Here is a 19,298-nt window from a genome sequence, read left to right as displayed (position 1 = left end):
CGCGTATTTAACTGATTATCACTCCTGTCGTAAGAGTTCAGCCGCTGCGCCGCGCTCCAGCAAACTGGACGGCTTAGAGGTGTAGAATTTACAACGACGAGACCGGGATGGGTGTTTAGAGGGTGGGAATTACAAAAATCCAGTCTGCCCCTGGGCGATGGGGAACGGATCAAGCCCGCCGCGAGGTAGCCGGGGAAAAGGATGACGTCGATTTGAGTTACCTTACACGTATCGCTTCTTATTAGGAAGAAAGGGGTGGGGAATATCATGATTGCTGAATGTGAGCCTTTAACTATAACGTGTGTCCCTGTAGCGCAGTGGATAGCGCGTTGGACTTCTAATCCAAAGGTCCCGGGTTCGAATCCCGGCAGGGATGGGTTTTGACAAGCAGCATACTTGAATTGTCTGTGGTTCGAAGTATGCACATGTAACAGATCAATACACGCGCACACAGCGCTACCAGTGGCGTGGTCCGGGAGCCTGGGCAATAATCGTGGTGCAACCATGTGCACAGACGCCGTGACGTTGTTCGTAAAATGAGTGGTGTCGCCACAGGCCAGTTTCGAAGTTTGCTTAGGAATGTCTTGGGCCGTTCAAAGCTGCTTTACCGGAAAATGGTTAAAAATTAAACTACCTGGAAAATAGCCCCTATTCAGCTTCGAACACACCGATGATTTAGGCGAGTCAACGCAGCGGTGTGATGCTGCCGTTCCATCACCGTCAATACCACCCATATACCGATGCACTGCGATGATTTCACTGCCTCACCGACTACGTCCCTAAAAGTGCTGGAATTGCTAAGGATAGTCCGCTACGTTAGTCCTCACTCCAGCAAACGGGCCGCGAACCATGGTCGATTCAAGCACACCGCTTGTCAGAACCCCATTCCTGCCGGGATGGGAACCCGGAACGCTTTGCCTTCATGGCTTGATCACATATGCAATAAATCTGGCAACCGACAGTTGATACCTTTGAAGTGGAGCTACGGCACCCCTTTCCTTTCCATTTTGACGACACGTCTAATCCCGGCGGTAAGGTACGATGGGGACCTGGGACATTTACGAGGCACTTGTGAAGCGCCATGTATGAAGTTCTGCAGCAAGCACATTATGAGAGACGGAAAGGTATACATACGTGCGGAGGCGTAGTTTCGCGAAACAAGATAGGGTTGAGCAATAAGAAATGGCTGAACCTACCATGGCAATACAGAAAAGCGCGTTTCCTCCCGGATTAGGCACAAGTTATTATCAAATTTAGGCGGGAAGGCTCCAGCCGCCCCATTCCCTAGCCCAATAGGATAAAATATTGGAGTTATTATTGTGTAGGTATTTAACTTTGTAAAAACTCACTGCTTTCACTGCCCGTGAAGATTCAAATTGCATAGCTTTATAACTACTGCATGCTAAGGCAGCAACTTGTCAGCGACGCGCATGGAAGCAGTAAAAATGCGCGCATGCTATGGAATCCGAATGCCAGCACAGAACAGAACTGCTGGCAATGTCTGCAGACAATCGATACTGCGCTCTCAAGTCCCGGAACAGGGCCTTAAAGCTAAGTAGGGTGTTCAGTTGATATTTTCTGCGAGAAAAACTGAAAACACATTTCAGCAGCAAACATTAATCACGGCGGCCCATGCCACATGCAGGTAAGTCTCCTCGTCTTACTCAACCTAGTGGCAGACGGACGAGGCACGTGTCCACATCAGTCCGCCTCTTCCCGCCTGACCCTCTTACTGAGCAGACGAAAACTGGTCGACCATTTGGGTCTAACCGCTTACCGGGTTGTTTGAGCCGTTGGATATTTGCGCATATGTGCGCCGGTTCACATATCCTGTTCGGAAACTGATTCCAAGTTCAGCTGACCGGCCAGGCATAGCGTGCAGGATATGATGCATCTGTTTGCAGGTCTCACATCTACTGTCATTTTGCGTTATAGGATTCTGGATGGCGAACCCAACCTAAGGAACACCAAAATTACTTATATGGTCATGGTTTCATGCAGCGCAACCGCTTCGGTTATTCCCGCCCGCCATATCTTAGTCTATGGTACCACTTTGATTTAAATGCCTTAACTTCAAAACCACATGACTTTTGGAATTACTCTCAATCTCCGACGGTGGTCCCCGCAAAGATGTAGCGGGACGTCTAAAGCATCCAACATATCCCCATACTATTTGTCATAGCCATAATCACTATGTACAAAACTACGACAGGTCTGTATCACTGCCCAAAATGCGTTGTCACTGGCGCAGTCGGCGGCCAACAGCCCCGGTCACACAGCAAGCATTCTCCCTGATCACGCATGACTGCACAAAACACGGCACATCGGCCGACCGCCCAGATCGGCAACGGCACGGTAACGCGGGGCAAATGTACGTGCGTCTGATCGCCTGGCAAAACAGAGCCGCCACGCAGAACGTTACTCTCATTTCACCTCTCCCACCGCAATCTTTCTCATCATGCCACCGAACGTTCCACTCTGAACATCTGGCCCACCGAGGGACTGGCACACCCCTCTCCCCGGGGTGCCCAGTAGGTGTGCTGGCGCACCTCTTAGCACAGTGTTGGCGCCACTGTAGCCTTACGAGGCGGTACGAGTTTATGTGCAGCGCGGACCACCCAGTTCTGAAGATTCGAAACTCGAAAGTCCTTCGCTCGCGAAATGGGGCATGCTACAGAGGTTTTAACGACAGTGCCCTGTTATGCCCTGGAGAGCGTGTATTTCACATCTCACACTCCACGGACGAGGAAACGTCAAGTTTCAATTGCACTTGCATTTCAATATATTTCGTCAATATTGTTACATCTGATGGCGCAGAAGACGAGACTGGAACGTATTTCCTCCTACAGGCATTGACACAGCTGCAGCACCCACATGTAACATGAAACGACCTGCTGGCATGTAAATGTAAACACTAAACACCAGAGATAATAAATCGCATGCTGAACTGATTGTTGGCGCGAACACGGCAGTCATTTCAAAAGAATGAATACTTGTGGTCTGCATGGCAGGTCACATAGCATTTTCAAGCACAAGACCAGCGTAAAAACTGGAGATAAAAGCAACAATAAACAAAATACTAGGATGTCAAAAATATTCAAACTTGGCTAGTAAAAGTTTGGTCAAGTTGAGAAACAATTCAGGAAAATACAAACTATTTGCTTTGAAGCAAAGATTGCTTTCACTCCATACAATGCTCACACTTCCTTTGAACCATTACAATGCAATGGGTACATGATGAAAATAAAAACTCCAGCCAGAGTTGCAATTTGTACATAAGATGCCATCCAGCTCTACAGATGCTCTCAAATCTAGTCTACTCAGCCCACTATTACAGCTCCATTTCACAGCAATAATGCAGACATCTACTCACCTTAATGAAGATAGCCTGAGTAATGTTGTAAATTAGCAGCATGTCTGACAGCTAAGACATTGTATCACATCACACTTCTATAGAGTCACTGTTCTGAGAAGAGTCAGTCATGAACACATTGCTCCCAATGGTTGCCACAGGGACAGTATTGATGAACATGGGCCCTTGAAACACTGGATGTTGCATGTGAATGACATGATGAACTGGTGGCAATGTAGCCGCCTGATGGGGTGAGTCTATTCTCATGGGCTGGTACACTGGCTGCTGCTGCAGGTTCTGTGCAGCTTCTGGTGCTGCTGGTGGCTGCAGCACAGGTTGCAGCTCATGTATTTTGATGTTTTCTTGGTTTGGTATGTGAGGCCTCACCTTCTTCCCTCCAGGTCTGTGAGGATTTCTGCAGCCTCTGCACTTGCAGTCCATGCAAGCCCTGGACTCAACATAACAGGGGCATCTTTGGCCACAACAGGTGAGTTTTCCAGGTGTTGGTGTTGCATTTCCACATCTGCAACCTTTCTGAAGCTTTTTTCTTCCCCCGCTCCTTGATGCTGTGATACTGCCATTCTGCATCACCCTGCTGTTGGTATACTCTGGGCCCAACCTGGCCAAATGAAGTAACTGCTGGATACTTGTGGTAGTTGGCTGCTTCCACTGGTGTCACTTTCATCTTTGCAGCTTGTCACCATCACTTGAAAAGAACATTGAATATAGTGGAGGATGGGCAGGAGCAGATGATGATGGTGGGGGTGGTTGAGATAGTGGTGAGGACATGTGGGACATGGCAGGCTGCTGGGAAAAGTGAACTTCAGGACTAGGTGTGAGATGGCTGTGAATAGACTCCTGATGTAGACACTGGAATGATCTGTTGAGAAGTGATGACAGGTGGGTTCACTGGGCTTGATATATGAATATTGGCATGGTACATGACACCCTCATTGGAGGAATGCTCTGAATCAACCATCTCACTTTTCACAACAGGAACATCTTCAAAACTGTCTTCATCCTCCTTCACAGTCCACTCACTGGGCCCTTGACAGTTAGCTCCCTCCTGTATCAGTTCAAACAGACTGGACTTGCTCCCATTCAGTGAAAAAGAGTTCAGCTTCTGATAGATTTCAGTTTGTTGCAAATACTGACAAGTCTTGCGGAATGCTTCAACAATCAACTGAAGCTGTTGGTTTGAGATGTATGCAGAATAATCTTTGCAGTTAACTGCAAGATGGTTTCAGCCTCTTCTTGCCACCATTGCAGGAAAAACAAACACTGTGCTGGCACTGACTATCAGATGGGCTTATGGGGTTTTCTATAATACACCCACAAACTGTGCACGCTAACGCCTGGCGCAGCTGCGGCAATAGCTTGTACAGATCTCCCCAGCTTGTGCTTCTTCCACGGACGCCTCCACAACCAGCTTGCACAATTTCAGGTGCAGAGATAATGCATGACTAGAGGACATCATGCACTTTTTCGTTCACACTAGTCCACGACTCTACGGGTGCACATTGCCAACGTCGCCATGCCACAATCGCTCGCACGCCGCCCTGTCCAAATTTGCGTTCACGAACACTAACGTGCGCCACATTCAGAAGTTTGGTAGCAAAGGTAATGCAGCCACATTTATCTAAAAACGCAGGAAAACTGTGGACTGTTAAGTTTGCTTTCATTAGGCTTTCCGGCCGCCCGATGTCTGGTTGCCCACGCGGATTGTGCGATGCCCACGCGGGGCGGCTTCGAACGGGTGAGTGCGGTCGGAAGGGTGCCGCGCAGCGTCGCCGACGTCAGGTTCACATTCCCTGCCAGGGTCCTGCCAATTGCCAGGTCCGTAAAACATGACGTGTCACACACAGGATCTGGTTGGGATAGGGATGGAGCAAAACAACTTGAGGCAGGCGTCTGTTGCAATGGGTAGCCTTAATACCATGGACGTTGGAAGCTGGATCGATGAGCTTGGGGCGGCTTGATGCTTCTGGTGACTGAATAATGAGAGCTCTGAGTAGCGTTTGTCCCTCTGGTGGAGGGTGTAGGCTACCTCAAAAATGTCAAAAGTCCTTGCCTTGGATTGCAGCTTTTTACATCACTGGAGTAAGTCTTCCGCAAAGTCCTTACAGACAGCACAACGATTTGATCGCTGGTATTTATATTTTCCTTGCACCTGGCTTGACTTAAAATTTGCTTGTGAGGAGCTCTACCCACATATGTGATGCATGTCAACATTGAAAGTGCATTTGTCCATTGTTTGTTGGTTCTCTTATTCATGATTGCTCTGGATGAATGCTCCATTTTGTGTTTTCAGCACTCTGTGTTTTGTCTGACTGCCTGATGGACAGCTGAGTGTATTATGGGAACAGAATCTTAGAAATATTTCCCATTGATCACAAACATGTTAATGTGTAAAACTAGGCCATTGGGAGGTTTGTCACCCCCAGTGCCAGCTCAGCACTTTGGGGACCCTGATCATGAACTGATCTGTAAATTGTGGCTGAGGTAATGCTAGGTATTTTGCATATTGCTAAATTGTCATTACTTGTACGCAATTATCAAATGAGCACTTCCGAAGCTGCCTGGTAGTAGAGTCTGTCATCCAAGTCTGACAATTGAGACCATGCCTTGAGGCTGCATATAATTTTGTGTTTTTCTAAGCTATAGCCTAATACATTTATAACCATTTTGCATGTTTTGCACTGTGTGGGCAGGATAATCTGCTGTGTGCATCTGGAATTTAATAATGTTTTGACCTTGGGTTTTGCAGGTAAATAATCAAGAAAAGCCTTTTTGGCAATATGCCATCCTCCACAGGAGAAATTACCCAAAAGACAGAATGCTTACCAGCTATTGTGAAGAGAGCAAGAAATGGCAGGAAAAACTTGCCATCGTGGAAAACAAGGTAGGATACCTGACATATCAAGTACCAAGTATCTAGTCATCCTGGGTGTTGGTGGCACATACATGCTGAGCATGTCTGGGAGTTATGATTGGCTGGAAATTACCACCAGATCAAAATGCCTGGGGTTATATATATATATATATATATATATATATATATATTGTGTATGTATGTATGTGTGTACCAGATAAGCTAATTTAGTGTGGTGGCCCTTTCATTTCTAGGCAGCTGAAAGAACATGGTGTTGGTGCATTCCTTCAACAGCTGCTAGGTGTGGGAGGTACTTCTGAAGAGCAGAGTCCATCTACTCCACTCAGCTTGACCAGCAGTAATAAGCCAGCTCCAAACAAGGACCAAGTTCATGGGAAACCATCAGCCAGTGGAGAAGGGTAATATAAGCTAAAAGAAAAACCTTACTTTGTTCCCCAGTTTTGACTTTGACTTTGACTTGACTTCTCTTAAAATCTAAAATAACTTAATGCTAACAGGAAAATGTCAACTTCGCAGCTGTTAAGTGAAGCATTTGTTCCAGCATAAGTGCCCATTGGTATTTCCCACAAATGATCTCAAGCATCCACTTATTTCAGAGATGGCCCTGAGGCTGTCAATGTGCCCTACCCCCAAACGCTGGTGCCGGTGGCATCCCTGCCAGATCACCCCAGCGAGGGGCGCAGGGGCGGCGTCCGGAAGCGGAAGGCGTCGTCGATCAGCATACCGGCCGAGATCCGGCAGTCACCTGAGCTTCGCAAGTACTGGCACCAGCGCTACCGGCTCTTCTCCAGGTCAGCCGCTGGCCGGATGGGGGCGCATTGGGAGAGGCAGTGGTCACACAGCCTCCTTGGGTTCCAGGCGTGGCTGGTCTGTGGTGAATCAGCACTGCGGTCAACACCTGGATGGCGGATGGGTGCAGGTTTACTGTAACAGTGGGCGTGGAGCATTTCTTACTTGAGCATTCTGAGATTAAGTTCAACCACCAGTATTCATCCATATTGCAACCAAAAATGTGTTGTGATTTGATGAGCACTTGATTGATTGCTTTCATACTGATCTGCCTGATGTACGTGGCTGTGCATCCAAGCATGGAGAGTGACGTCTATGCCGTATCAGCCCGTACTTTGGCGTTGACATGTAAGGGCCTTACCAGTGGGTTCGCGCGTGTCGCACCTGACCCGCGCCCCGGCCTTGACCCAGGTTTGACGAGGGTGTGCAGCTGGACCGGGACGGCTGGTTCTCGGTGACGCCCGAGCACATCGCGCGCCACCTGGCCGACCGCTGCCGCGCCGACGTCATCGTGGACGCCTTCTGCGGCGTTGGCGGCAACGCCATTCAGTTCGCGGCCACTTGCCGTCTGGGTGAGGAGGAGCGATACAAGGCGCCCGGGGAGACCTGATATGGGTAGATGGGTCAGATGGCTGTGAGGGGCCCTCTGCAGGAACGCGCGCACCAACTGACGAGGGGCATGCTCATCAGCACCCACCAGCGCTGCGTGCGGAGTGCGGGTGCACCCGTGTTTGACAGCTTATGTCTTGCCTTACGGCGGTGGTCGGAATGGCTGCTACGTGACCTAGGATATTATAAAGTCGCGCTATCTATGTTATAGAGTCGTGCTGTCTTAATTCCTCAGTGCGTTGTCCCCTGGCATGGTCCACACATTGGATCCGTAGTCGCTTGCATAGTGACCTGGGTGTGAGTATAGCATCTTTGTTTCTCTCTGCGCATTCCCTTGCTTTTCCCTATACTTGTGATGCCTGTGTACGACGAACCGGACTCGCTATCCCCACATTTTCTCTGCGTCCCTGCACCAGCCGATCATCAGGCGATGTGCGCGCCTGTCCTAAGCCACCACCTAGCCCCACACGTTCGATTGCCGGTCGGCAGTCATCGCCGGCAGCTGGCGCCGCCAGAGGTCGGCCGGGTCCTGACGCGGCGTCTCCCCTGCACCAGTGATCGCCGTCGACATCTGCCCGGAGCGGGTGCGCTTGGCGCGCCACAACGCCGCCGTCTACGGCGTCCAGCACAACATCCAGTTCGTGGTGGGCGACTTTCTTTCGGCTGGCGCCGCGGCTGCACGCGGACGCCGTCTTCCTCTCGCCGCCCTGGGGCGGTAAGGGCCGAACCGTCCCCGCTCTGAGCGGCCTCGCGGGAAACGTTTGTGGTTTTTCAGTCTTGCGTCAGAGTCATGAATGGCAGGTGTCGCGTGGTTGCCCCCTTGGTTTTCTGTCATGCAGCACGACAACGGAAATGTGTCGTTACAATATGTTCCGTCCTTCTCTTACCCTCCCCGCCCCGCCGCAGGGCCGGGGTTCAGGGGCGCCGCGGCGTACATGTTCCGTCCCTCCCTGACCCTCCCCTCCCCGCCGCATGGCCGGAGTACAGCGGCGCCGCGGTGTACGTGTTCTGTCCGTCCCTGACCCTGTCCTCCCCGCCGCAGAGCCGGAGTACAGCGGCGCCCCAGTGTATGACGTGTTCCTCCCTCCCTAACCCTGCCCTCCCCCGCCGCAGGGCCGGAGTACAGCGGCGCCGCGGTGTATGACATGTTCCGTCTGGACGGCTCCATGGACGGTCGCCGTATGATGCGGGCCGCCCGCCGTATCTCGCCGAACGTGGCTCTACTGGCACCGCGCACTGCCAACCTCGACCAGGTGCGGACCGAGCCGCCGAGGGGCCGCACTCGGATCATGCGCGTGCTCTGGAGGCGCTTCTTGTGTAGGAGGCACACGATATACGGAACCACCGGCTCGTCGGTCAGCATGGTGTGCGTGTAAATTTGAAGTTTGCGTGATGTTCTTTAAGAATGTGTTCTATGATTAATTTCGTAACGCCCCGATATCGACTGCTGGCCACTCGGGATGTGCGCTGGCGATCCTCCGCTCGCAATGCTACTGACAGTTGTATGTGTCTGGGACCCAATTTCTAGTCGATTTGCCCCGTTGCATGCCCGTGGCCCAATACCCAGCATAGCCAACACCATGCAGCTGCACGCCCCATTCGATCTGACTCCTCCCTGACGCTCCGTCCGTTATGTGGTCAGTTAGCGGCGCTGGCCGGCCCCGGCGGACGGGTGGAGGTGGAGCAGAACCTTCTGAACGGCCGCGCCAAGACCATCACGGCGTACTACGGCGGTCTGGTCCGGCCCGCGCCCGCCACCTGAGTCGGGGCCAGTCCCCCCGGCCCGCGCCCGCCTCCTGAGTCGGGGCCAGTCCCCCCGGCCCGCGCCCGCCTCCTGAGTCGGGGCCAGTCCCCCCGGCCCGCGCCCGCCTCCTGAGTCGGGGCCAGTCCCCCCGGCCCGCGCGGACGTTCATCGTGGTGTCGCTTGGCTCCGGTGGTGATTTTTTATTCATTTGCCACCGAAGAGTTTCGCTGCGTGTGTTAAGTGTGCGTATGAAGGGCGGGTGGGCTGAGCTTTCGCCGAGCTAGCTGGGAGCTGCGTTTGTGGGCTGAAATCAGGCGGCGTGTCGGCCGTTTCAGAGCGGATTGCGCATCGTGGCGGACGTGCAGCGGGTTTTGACGCGCTCAACCACGGCATTTGACGTGTTCGCTTAATGATAATTGTCGGCCTGACAACCGGATGACAGCGACGGCAGTGGTGGACAACGTTTTTGGACCAATCGAAAACCGCAACTGTCTTTTTATAGCCATCCCATAAGCAACGTTACGCGTGCCAGCAATGCGTGAGTTAGCCTCGGTCCTCGTCGACACACGTGTGGTGGGCGACTCTGGGCGCCCAGATCTGACGCTCGCTGAGCGCCGGTTGCCTCAGAAGTCCAAGGTCCGATTTCACGTCTGTCTGCAGCACTGGAGCTCCCTCGGTGGGCGGAGGATCGAGCGGGTCCCGGCCCACTGCCGCCGCGTGGAGCTATCCGGGACAGGCTTTGCCCATTGATGCACAGCTCGTTGATGCAGCATGCCAAGGCAATATGTCCATTGATGCAACACGCCTGTTGGGCATGTTGCATCAACAAAAGGCCCAACAGACATTGATGTAACACGCCCATTAATGCACAGCTTGAGGTGCAAACGGGCAACACTCACGCTCTGGGGCCGCTTTGGCTGCGTTTTACCTGAAGTTTTTTAATGGGCTGGGTCGAGGAGCCTCTCTGTGATTTACGAGCCGATCTCTCAGCCGGACTTGTAGATCTCAGAGCAGATCTCTCAGCCGGACTTGCGGATCTCGGAGCAGATCTCTCAGCGTGACTTGCGGATTTCAGAGCCGATCTCTCAGCCGGACTTGTAGATCTCAGAGCAGATCTCTCAGCCGGACTTGTAGATCTCAGAGCAGATCTCTCAGTCTGACTTGTGGATCTCGGAGCCGGTCCCTCAGTCTGACTTGTGGATCTCGGAGCAGATCTCTCAGTCTGACCTGTGGATCTCGGAGCCGATCTATCAGTCTGACTTGTAGATCTCGGAGCCGATCTCTCAGTCTGACTCGTGGATCTCGGGGCCTATCTCTCAGTCTGACTTGTGGATCTCAGAGCCGATCTCTCACTCTGACTCGTAGATCTCGGAGCCGGCCGCCACCGGCATTTGCGGAGCAGGGCTGTCACCAGTCCTCGATGCGAGGTCCGGGTCAGTCTGACTGGTTGTCCTCCAAGCGCCCAATGCTGGTGACGCCCCTTCTTCAGAGGTCTGGGTCATACGTGGTGAAAATCCACTGTGGATATGCGACGCAATAGCCACGTGTCATGGCTGACGCTGAGTTATCTGCGGGTGATAGTCGACGTCCTGATCGGCATTGCGTTTAAGCTGTGTTGTGGTCGTGTGCGCCCATTATGACCTTACTATCAAATAGTAACGCAGGCAGGGGCCACATGGGGCACATGCCCCCCACCCCGTTAGGCTCCGAGGGGCCCCTCCGAACCTACGATAAGGGTCCGAAGGGCCGGCTAGGGGTCTTTCGGGGGCCCGGCCCGTATGGCCGGGCACTCAAATGCCAGCAGAAGGGCCTTGCGCGACGATCAGGGGCCTCTGAGTCAATAAGGACCCATATTGCGGTCAGACGCCACCAGTAGCGCACGTTGGCCCCGTGGCGGAATGAGCTTAAGGGGTCATTTCCCAAGCAGGGACGAAGCCGGAGCCAACGATTTACATTGCTTGGGACGCCACAGCGCCTGACAGGGGTCATGTGTTTTCAAGGGGCCCCGAGTTGGCCAGGGGCAGTGTTCGAGGAGGCCCGAAGAGCCTGGGGGGGCCCACCCGGTTTGTCGACCAAGGGCCTGGTTGGAGGGTTGTTGGAGGGTTTAAGGGCATAAAAGGCTGGTCGGAGTCTTGCTCAGGGGCCAGACCTGCGAAGACGGACCCTCAAATGACGGTCAGAGGGCCCTTTGCGCGGATCGAGGACCCCTGGGTCGATATGGGACTATATGCCGGTCAGGTACCACCGTACCACAAAGTGGGCTCGGTATCGGTATGGGCTTGAAGACTTGCTTTCCAATCAGATTTGAAGCCAGGGCCACCGATTTACGCTGGTCTTGGGCCTTGTATCTGTCAGGGGCCTACAGCGCCTAACAGAGAGCCCGTGCTCGCGAGAGCCCGAGCCGACCAAGGAAAGTATTTGATGAGGCCCGATGAGGAGCCGAGGCAAGCCACAGGAAACGATTGTCAAAGGTTCGGTTGGGGGGTCATAAGAGCCCCAAGGACAGGCTGTAGGTTACATAAAGAATCGAGGCCCTTACGGTTGGGACCTGAAATGTCAGCCAGATGTCCTCTTGCACCGTTTTAAGAACCTCTGAGACAATGCGGGCGTCTAACTCGGTTGGATACCCCGAGCACCGAACAGTCGGCTCCATGCCCGTCTGAGCCCTTGAGACCCATTTATCAAGCAGAAAGGAGGCCGGGGCCCGCAGTTTGCAATGTTCGGGATCCCTGATGCAACGAGGGGCTCCTGTGTCGGTTAGCATCTTTATTATTTATTCAAATGTCATGGCTGCTATGCTGGCGATGCATCTAGAACTGTTTATCACTGGTGCACAATCTTGCCTGTTCGACTGGTCTGTCATTTGGCAAATAAGGCTTTCCAGCTTCCCTAGGTTATTCGTTCATTTCAACATTGTTTTTCCTGGGAGACAAAATTCCACGAGCCGGTAGGTATTTTGGGTTATTAAGGAAGCATTCGCCTCCACAGTGTAGATGCCAGATTACGGCGTGAATGCAGGCCGGTGAGAATTTTGAAAGTGGACCGATGGCTCACGGTGCGCCAGGTTTTTCATGTGCCTTCATTTCGCTGGCTGCTTTTCAAGAAATAAGATTTGTCACAGCATTTTAGGCGGAAACAAATTCGGAAGCTTGAAGCTGATAGAAACAATGTGACAAAATCCATAAAACTGGAGATTCTCTTTTAAGAATCAAGCCACATAATAAGGCCCTCCAGTCACATGTTCCTCATCTGGGCCCTGCTCCTGTCCGCCGTCGGTGGTCACTGCCCTGGCCTGGATGCCTCCCGCATGACTGACTGCGAGCTGATCGTGAGGCTTCTTTGTTGCACACTTTTGGATCAGCGTTACTTTTACATGGTGTATGAAACATGTGTTGGACACCTCATAGTATTTTCCCGAATTATCGTCCCTTATACCACGCCATCGCAGAAAAGTAGTCTCCGGGAAGCTGTCTGCCTTATGTATGGATTGGCCCAACGGGCACTTCATTGCCCATCATGCAACGTACGCGACTTGATCTGTTTTTGAGTGTAGGCGAGGGCGTAGCCAGAGCCTTGCCAGGAGGAAACACAGGGTTGACAAAAGCCCATCTTATGGCGCCCCCCCCCCCCCCCCCACAAAAGAATCCCCGGATATGGCTTACTTGTTAACAAGTGACACGATTTTCTTCGTTGAAATTGCTATTTTCACCTTGTAACCAGAACAGAAACCAGGAGCTGCCGCGAGCTCGATTCTGTTTGCATTTTGAGGTCAATAAGCTGCAGAAATCAGGCGTTGAACGACTGCATGGAAGAAATCACCGGCGCTTTTAATTTACAATGGTTAGCTGACTTGTTCTAAACCGATAGAATTCAGAAGCTTTATCAATTTTTTATCTGGGTTCTATAGACATTGAGGACACCGCGAAAGTAGATTGTAGGTCGATATGCTTTATCCAAATTTGAAGATGAAAATTTGATTGTAAATCGAGTGGTCCACAATGTGTATTAACATGGCCAGGCCTTGTTTGCCTGAAAATGTTCACCATTCAGTCAGAATGGATTAGTGATACAATTCACGGAACGTGTTTTTTTAACATTCTCGCTCGCGAATCTTAGCAACAAAAGCCTCCACACCAGGCGTTGCAGTCTTCATAGTCCGCGGAGCGTTAGCCCAGTAGCTAACATATAGCCGTGGCCCGCCGGTGGACGAAAATGATGACGCTTCTGAAATGATTACCTTCAAACACTTTAATCAACTAGTTGCACAAGTTGTGTGGCGTAATTTTGAGCATGCACACTCAAAAGTTGTACAAACACAAGCCTCGACTCGAGGCGTTGCAGTCTCCGTAGGCTGTGCAGCGTCGGTCTGGCAGCTAATATTAAGTTGTGGCGAACGGGTGAACGAAAATTACGATGTTTTGAGAAAGTATCTCTGGACACTTCATGACATCAGGTCTTGTATTTAGAAGGCAGGCTGATGGCATATTTCACGCGTGCAATTTTTAGATTGATGAAAAGAACGGATTGGCCCCTAGAGCACTGCGAAGTGGGACTGGAATCTGGTGGTTGAACTGGAAGGGTTAAGGTAAAATCTCTATTTTTCGTGTTTCCGCAGCTACTTATCTGTCCAGAAGACAGATTGACACGGCGCCCGCCGTCTAGTGGCACTTGCAGTGGCCGGAACTTATCCGTTTTCCGAAGTTCCAACCCAGACCATCCTTGTCCTTGCTCTCGAGGTTGCGGGCGGGCATGTTCAAGCCTTTTGATGTAATTTGCTTCAATAACACATTCTGAAAGAAATGAACATTCTCAGGGAAACATGGCATGACCCTGCTCGTTTTTTTAATTCATTTCGACTCGTGCTTTTCAACAAGAATGAGAGCCCCACTCTACTCAACAATAATGAGATTTTTCAGGTTCAGAATGGTCTAATGGCCCCTTTACCGGAAATAAGAGTCTCATTAGTGTTGAATGGACTTGGTTGAAATTAGTTTCAAACGCGCAGGGCCATCCCATGTTTCCCTGAGAATGTTCGGTGTTTTGCAGAATCGACTAGTGAAACAAATACCATCAAAATGTTTGAGCCTGCGTGCCGGGTGTCCCAGGTGTAGGAGTTTGCGCGCCTGCGTTAACCAGTGTGCGTCTGGGAAACCGCAGGTACGGGGTTCGAATCCCTGCGGTGCCTGCCCTTTCTGCCAGGGTGAGAGGCCGGCGGCGCCATGTAGCTCCGGCAGTTGAATGCGTCATAAAGCCTCAATGACACGGCCGTAATCTCAGGGAGAAAGGACAGCGCTGGTCGTTGACGATGGCGTGGGTCGCAGTTTTCGTAAGACCGAACGGCGTTGGCCACTGCAAGAAACGTGAGAGGGCGGGCGCCAAGCGCGCAACAATGGCTATAGTAGAACCATGTCCCTGCATGCCATTCAAAATCAATTCAGCAAAATGGCAAATATAAATTTTGTCTTTCATCTTCCAGTTCAACAACCGGATTCCAGCCACACTTCGCGGTGCTGTAAAGACCAATGCGTTATTGGCACCAATCTAAAACAACACAAGTGAAAGATACACCCGGAATATCTCACAATGCACGATCTAATGTAAAAAAGCGTTCAGATGTGCTTCTTTCAGGTGTGTTGCTATTTTCGTCCACCTATTGGCCACAGCCTAGTGTCAGCCACAAGGCCGATGCTGCGAGGCTACGGAGACTGCAACGCTTGGCGTCGAGTTCTTTGGTTTCAACCCATGCGAACGCGCGATCAAAACTACGTTACATAATTTGCATCTAGCATCAATTCTGACCGAAGGTTGAAGATTTCCAGACAAACATGGCCCGGCCATGTTGATACATGTTGACTCATTTCGATCTTCAATCTACATTCGCGGAATCCTTGCTATTTCTGCACAACCCAGCTAAAAATTATGGCAAAGTTTCTGAGTTCTATATTAAAAGAGTGAACGAAACCCTTGTAAAAGGAAGAGCGCCGGCGGTTTTTTTCATGCAGTCCTTCAACGCATGATTCCGTCAGTTTATTTACAACAAACTTAAGACGGAATCTACCTCGCGGTAGCACCCGGCTTGTATTCCAGTCATAGAAGGTAAAGATGTGTAGTATGTATATACCTATACATATATATATATATATATATATATATATATATATATATATATATATATATATATATATATATATATATATATATACATATATCCCCCTTACTAAAGCTCTGGCTACGCCTGTCACCAAACGGGATCAAGGTGGTAAAGTTCACCTCGGCACGTGCCTGCCAGCCTTCAATCTAATCCGGGCCGCTTGACAATGGAATTAGACTGTCGCGTATTATCTGATACCCACCTGCCGCTGTGGACACTGCGTGCAGGGCTGTTGGTCGTTGATGGGCACTTGAAAGGTGCAACGGCAGTTTTTGTCGTTTTTGAACGCTGGGGGCATTGCGAAATGTTCTGGTACTAGGATGTTTATCAAGTTGCATGGTAAAGATGGAATGTATTGTTCTTGGCTTAAGCCGAGCTGGTAGTATCCTCCGAGACAGGGGCGCAGTCAGGGCCTTGGCAAGGGGGGACACAGGGTTTACAAAGGCCCCCATGACAGTAAAAGACCCCCCTAAAAAATTGCCGGATATGGCCCATTTGTTATTGAGAACATATTTTCCTGAGAGAGAGAGAGAGAGAGAGAGAGAGAAGAGAGAGAGAGAGAGAGAGAGAGAGAGAGAGAGAGAGAGAGAGAGAGAGAGAGAGCAGAGAGAGAGAGAGAGGAGAGAAGAGAGAGAGAGAGAGAGAGAGAGAGAGAGAGAGAGAGAGAGAGAGGAGAGAGAGAGAGAGAGAGATAGAGAGAGAGAGCAGAGAGAGAGAGAGGAGATAGGAGAGAGAGAGAGAGAGAGAGGAGAGAGAGAGAGAGAGAGAGAGAGAGAGAGAGAGAGAGAGAGAGAGAGAGAGAGATAGAGAGAGAGAGAGAGAGAGAGAGAGAGAGAGAGAGAGAGAGAGAGAGAGAGAGGCGAGAGAGAGAGAGAGAGAGAGAGAGAGAGAGAGAGAGAGAGAGAGAAGAGAGAGAGAGAGAGAGAGAGAGAGAGAGAGAGAGAGAGAGAGAGAGAGAAGAGAGAGAGAGAGAGAGAGAGAGAGAGAGAGAGAGAGAGAGAGAGAGAGAGAGAGAGAGAGAGAGAGAAGAGATAGAGAGAGAGAGAGAGAGAGAGAGAGAGAGAGAGAGAGACTATAGACTAGAGACGTAACTCTCCTCTCTCTCTCTCTCTCTCTCTCTCTCTCTCTCTCTCTCTCTCTCTCTCTCTCTCTCTCTCTCTCTCTCTCTCTCTCTCTCTCTCTCTCTCTCTCTCTCTCTCTCTCTCCCTCTCTCTCTCTCTCTCTCTCTCTCTCCTCTCTCTCTCTCTCTCTCTCTCTCTCTCTCTATATATATATATCATGCATGCTAGCCCTCTATGACTGGAATATACACCAAACACTACCGCGAGGTCAATTTTGTCTTAAGTTTATAGTAAATAAACTGACAACATCATGCGTTCAAGTGACTGCGTTGAATAAATCGCCGGTGCTCTTCATTTTGCAATGGCCCAGTAAACTTTTTTTAACTGACAGAACTTAGAAAATTTAGCAGAATTTTTATCTTTGTTGTACAGGGATAACAAGGATTCCCCGAATGTAGATTAAAGATCAAAATGGGTCACCAATTTGCATTAACACCACCAAGCCATGTTTGTCTGAATATGTTCAACATTCATCCAGAATTGATTAGTGGCACAAATTATGTATCTTAGTATCGATCATGCACGCTCACATATCTTGGAAACAAGGGGTTCGGCGCTAGCCGTTGCAGTCTCCTGAGGTCGCGCAGTGTTGGCCCGTGGCTAACATTAGGCCGTGGTCAACAGGTGAGCGCAAATGGCGACGCATCATGGGGAAGTACCTTTGAGCGCTTTTGAAGGAACATCGTACGTTTAGAGATATTCTGGGCGTACATTTTACCTGTGCGATCCTTAGATCGCACAGGTTATCGGCTACCAGCGTTACCAGCGTAACTAGCGTTATCGGTCTCTACAGCACCGCGAAGTGGTGCTGGAATCTGGTGGTGGAACTGGAAGAGTGGAGGTCAAATCTCTTTTTTCCGTGTTGCTGTAACTGCTAATATGTCCAGAGAGCATCATTAAAGTTGTCAAAAAAGATGCGCCCAGTGTAATCTTTGAACTGTACGAATTTACTTGAGACATTGAGAAATATTATCTTGCGATGACTATCGTTGCGCGCTCGGCGCCCGCCCCTTGGCGTTGCTTGCGGCGGTCAGCGCCGTCCGGTTTTACGAAAGCTGCGAACCAGGCCAGCGCTATCCTTGCTCCCCGAGATTACGAGCGTGTCATTGGGACTTTATGACGTTCTCAGCTGCTGGGGCCATGCGTTATATATATATATATATATATATATATATATATATATATATAGTAAATATATCATTTTACATGCATGTGTATATTATTATAAGTAAAGCCATTTTAAGAACATATAGTATCATATCTTACAGCGGTTGGCGCAAACGCGTTAACCACTACACTATCGACATCCGGCGGGCAGTCTCAAACATTTTTGATGCCATTTGTTTCACTGATCGATTCCGTAAAATAAGGAACTCACTTAGGGAAAAATGAGATGCCTTGCTCGTTTCGAACTCATTTCGACCCACACCATTCAGCACCAATGAGACCCCTTATTTACTTCCTGTAAAGGGGCCCCGTGAGCACAACACTACGGGGCACCTCGTTGTTCCCGGTCGACGGAAATTCTGTCCCACCGTCATATTTTTCTGGCCGTGATTCTGGCGACACGGGGCAGCATCCCCTGGCCGATCCGGAGGTCCCTAGATAGATACATCAGGTCATATTGGTCTGCCCCCTGACGCAGGGGGCCTTCTGACCCGCGCAGTTGACTCCGGATCAACGTAGGAACCCTTCTTGACGCAACAACATCCCTGATCGCCGCAGGTGGTCAAATAATTGTCACATATACTCCAGTTGGGCTTAACTGGCCCATCCTGGAATAGGGTTGGAGGGTCCATCATCGGCACTGGGGGCCCTGACTGACACAGGAGTCTTCTGTCACCTCAATGTGAGCACTCATAAGTTCTTGTTTCCTTCAACTGTAAGAGTGCCCAGACTAACGCAAGAAGCCCTGTGCCGCTCGGGCTCCCGTCCCCGTGCCTGTTGAGCAAATCTTACCCAGACCGATTCAAGACCCCTTTTTGACACAGAATGACCACAGTGCCCTGTTCGGAGGTCCACGCTGTGGGCCCCTGAACGATTTAGGAGCCCGACCAATGTAAATCGTGGGCCCGGCCTTGTCTGTGCTTGGGAAATGGGCCCCCATAACTCAGACCAACATGAAGCCAATTGTTCGTTGTTCATGGACTCTGGCCGAAATGGAGGAACGCTCTGCCTCGGGGATCCCTACCGGTGCAAGAGATCATCTGACTGACATTTGTGATCACAGTCCAATGGGCGGGGCTCCTTAATGTGACCTACAGCCGGCCCTTCGGACCCTTCAGCCATCCCATCGGAACCTTGATCTTTGGTTTCGAGGTTTGATCGTTCGGCCCCTCTTCGGGCTCCCTCAACCACCGCTCCGACTCGGGGTCACTTGACTTGACTAATACTAAAATTTCAGGTCACGATCACACGGACCCCGATTCTTTATGTGGCCTACAGCCAGTCCTTCGGGCCCTTATGCCCTCCAACCGGGCCTTTGATCGTCGGTTCCGGTGGGCCGCCCGGGCCCCTATTCGGGCCTCATGAAACACTTTCCTTGATCGGCTCAGGGCCCTCGTGAGCACAGGGTCCTCTGTTAGGCGTTGTGGGCACCTGACAGATACAAGACCCCAGACCAGGATAAATCGCTGGCC

At 50.8% G+C, this 19,298-nt stretch overlaps 1 protein-coding gene and 1 non-coding gene across 2 annotated transcripts; both read left to right on the top strand.

Annotated features, from left to right (window-relative positions):
• Positions 1 to 303: 303 nt before the first annotated feature.
• On the top strand, positions 304 to 376 carry TRNAR-UCU (transfer RNA arginine (anticodon UCU)). The gene has a single exon. It is a non-coding gene; the product is annotated as a tRNA-Arg (tRNA).
• Positions 377 to 5,042: 4,666 nt separating this feature from the next.
• On the top strand, positions 5,043 to 11,271 carry LOC119109064 (trimethylguanosine synthase-like). The gene is given in 9 exon segments (XM_037232601.1): positions 5,043 to 5,108; positions 6,120 to 6,254; positions 6,479 to 6,643; positions 6,842 to 7,036; positions 7,446 to 7,606; positions 8,199 to 8,296; positions 8,298 to 8,358; positions 8,757 to 8,896; positions 9,286 to 11,271. Coding segments are annotated over 8 exon segments (1,044 nt in total). The 5' UTR covers positions 5,043 to 5,108; positions 6,120 to 6,150; the 3' UTR covers positions 9,406 to 11,271.
• The last annotated feature ends 8,027 nt before the right edge of the window (positions 11,272 to 19,298 follow it).

The sequence above is a fragment of the Pollicipes pollicipes genome, unplaced genomic scaffold, assembly GCF_011947565.3.
Source record: "Pollicipes pollicipes isolate AB1234 unplaced genomic scaffold, Ppol_2.1 Scaffold_7231;HRSCAF=8579_pilon_pilon_pilon, whole genome shotgun sequence".
NCBI lineage: Eukaryota > Metazoa > Arthropoda > Thecostraca > Pollicipedomorpha > Pollicipedidae > Pollicipes > Pollicipes pollicipes.
Note: the sequence above shows the minus strand (reverse complement) of the source record. Positions and strands in the feature narration are given on the sequence as shown.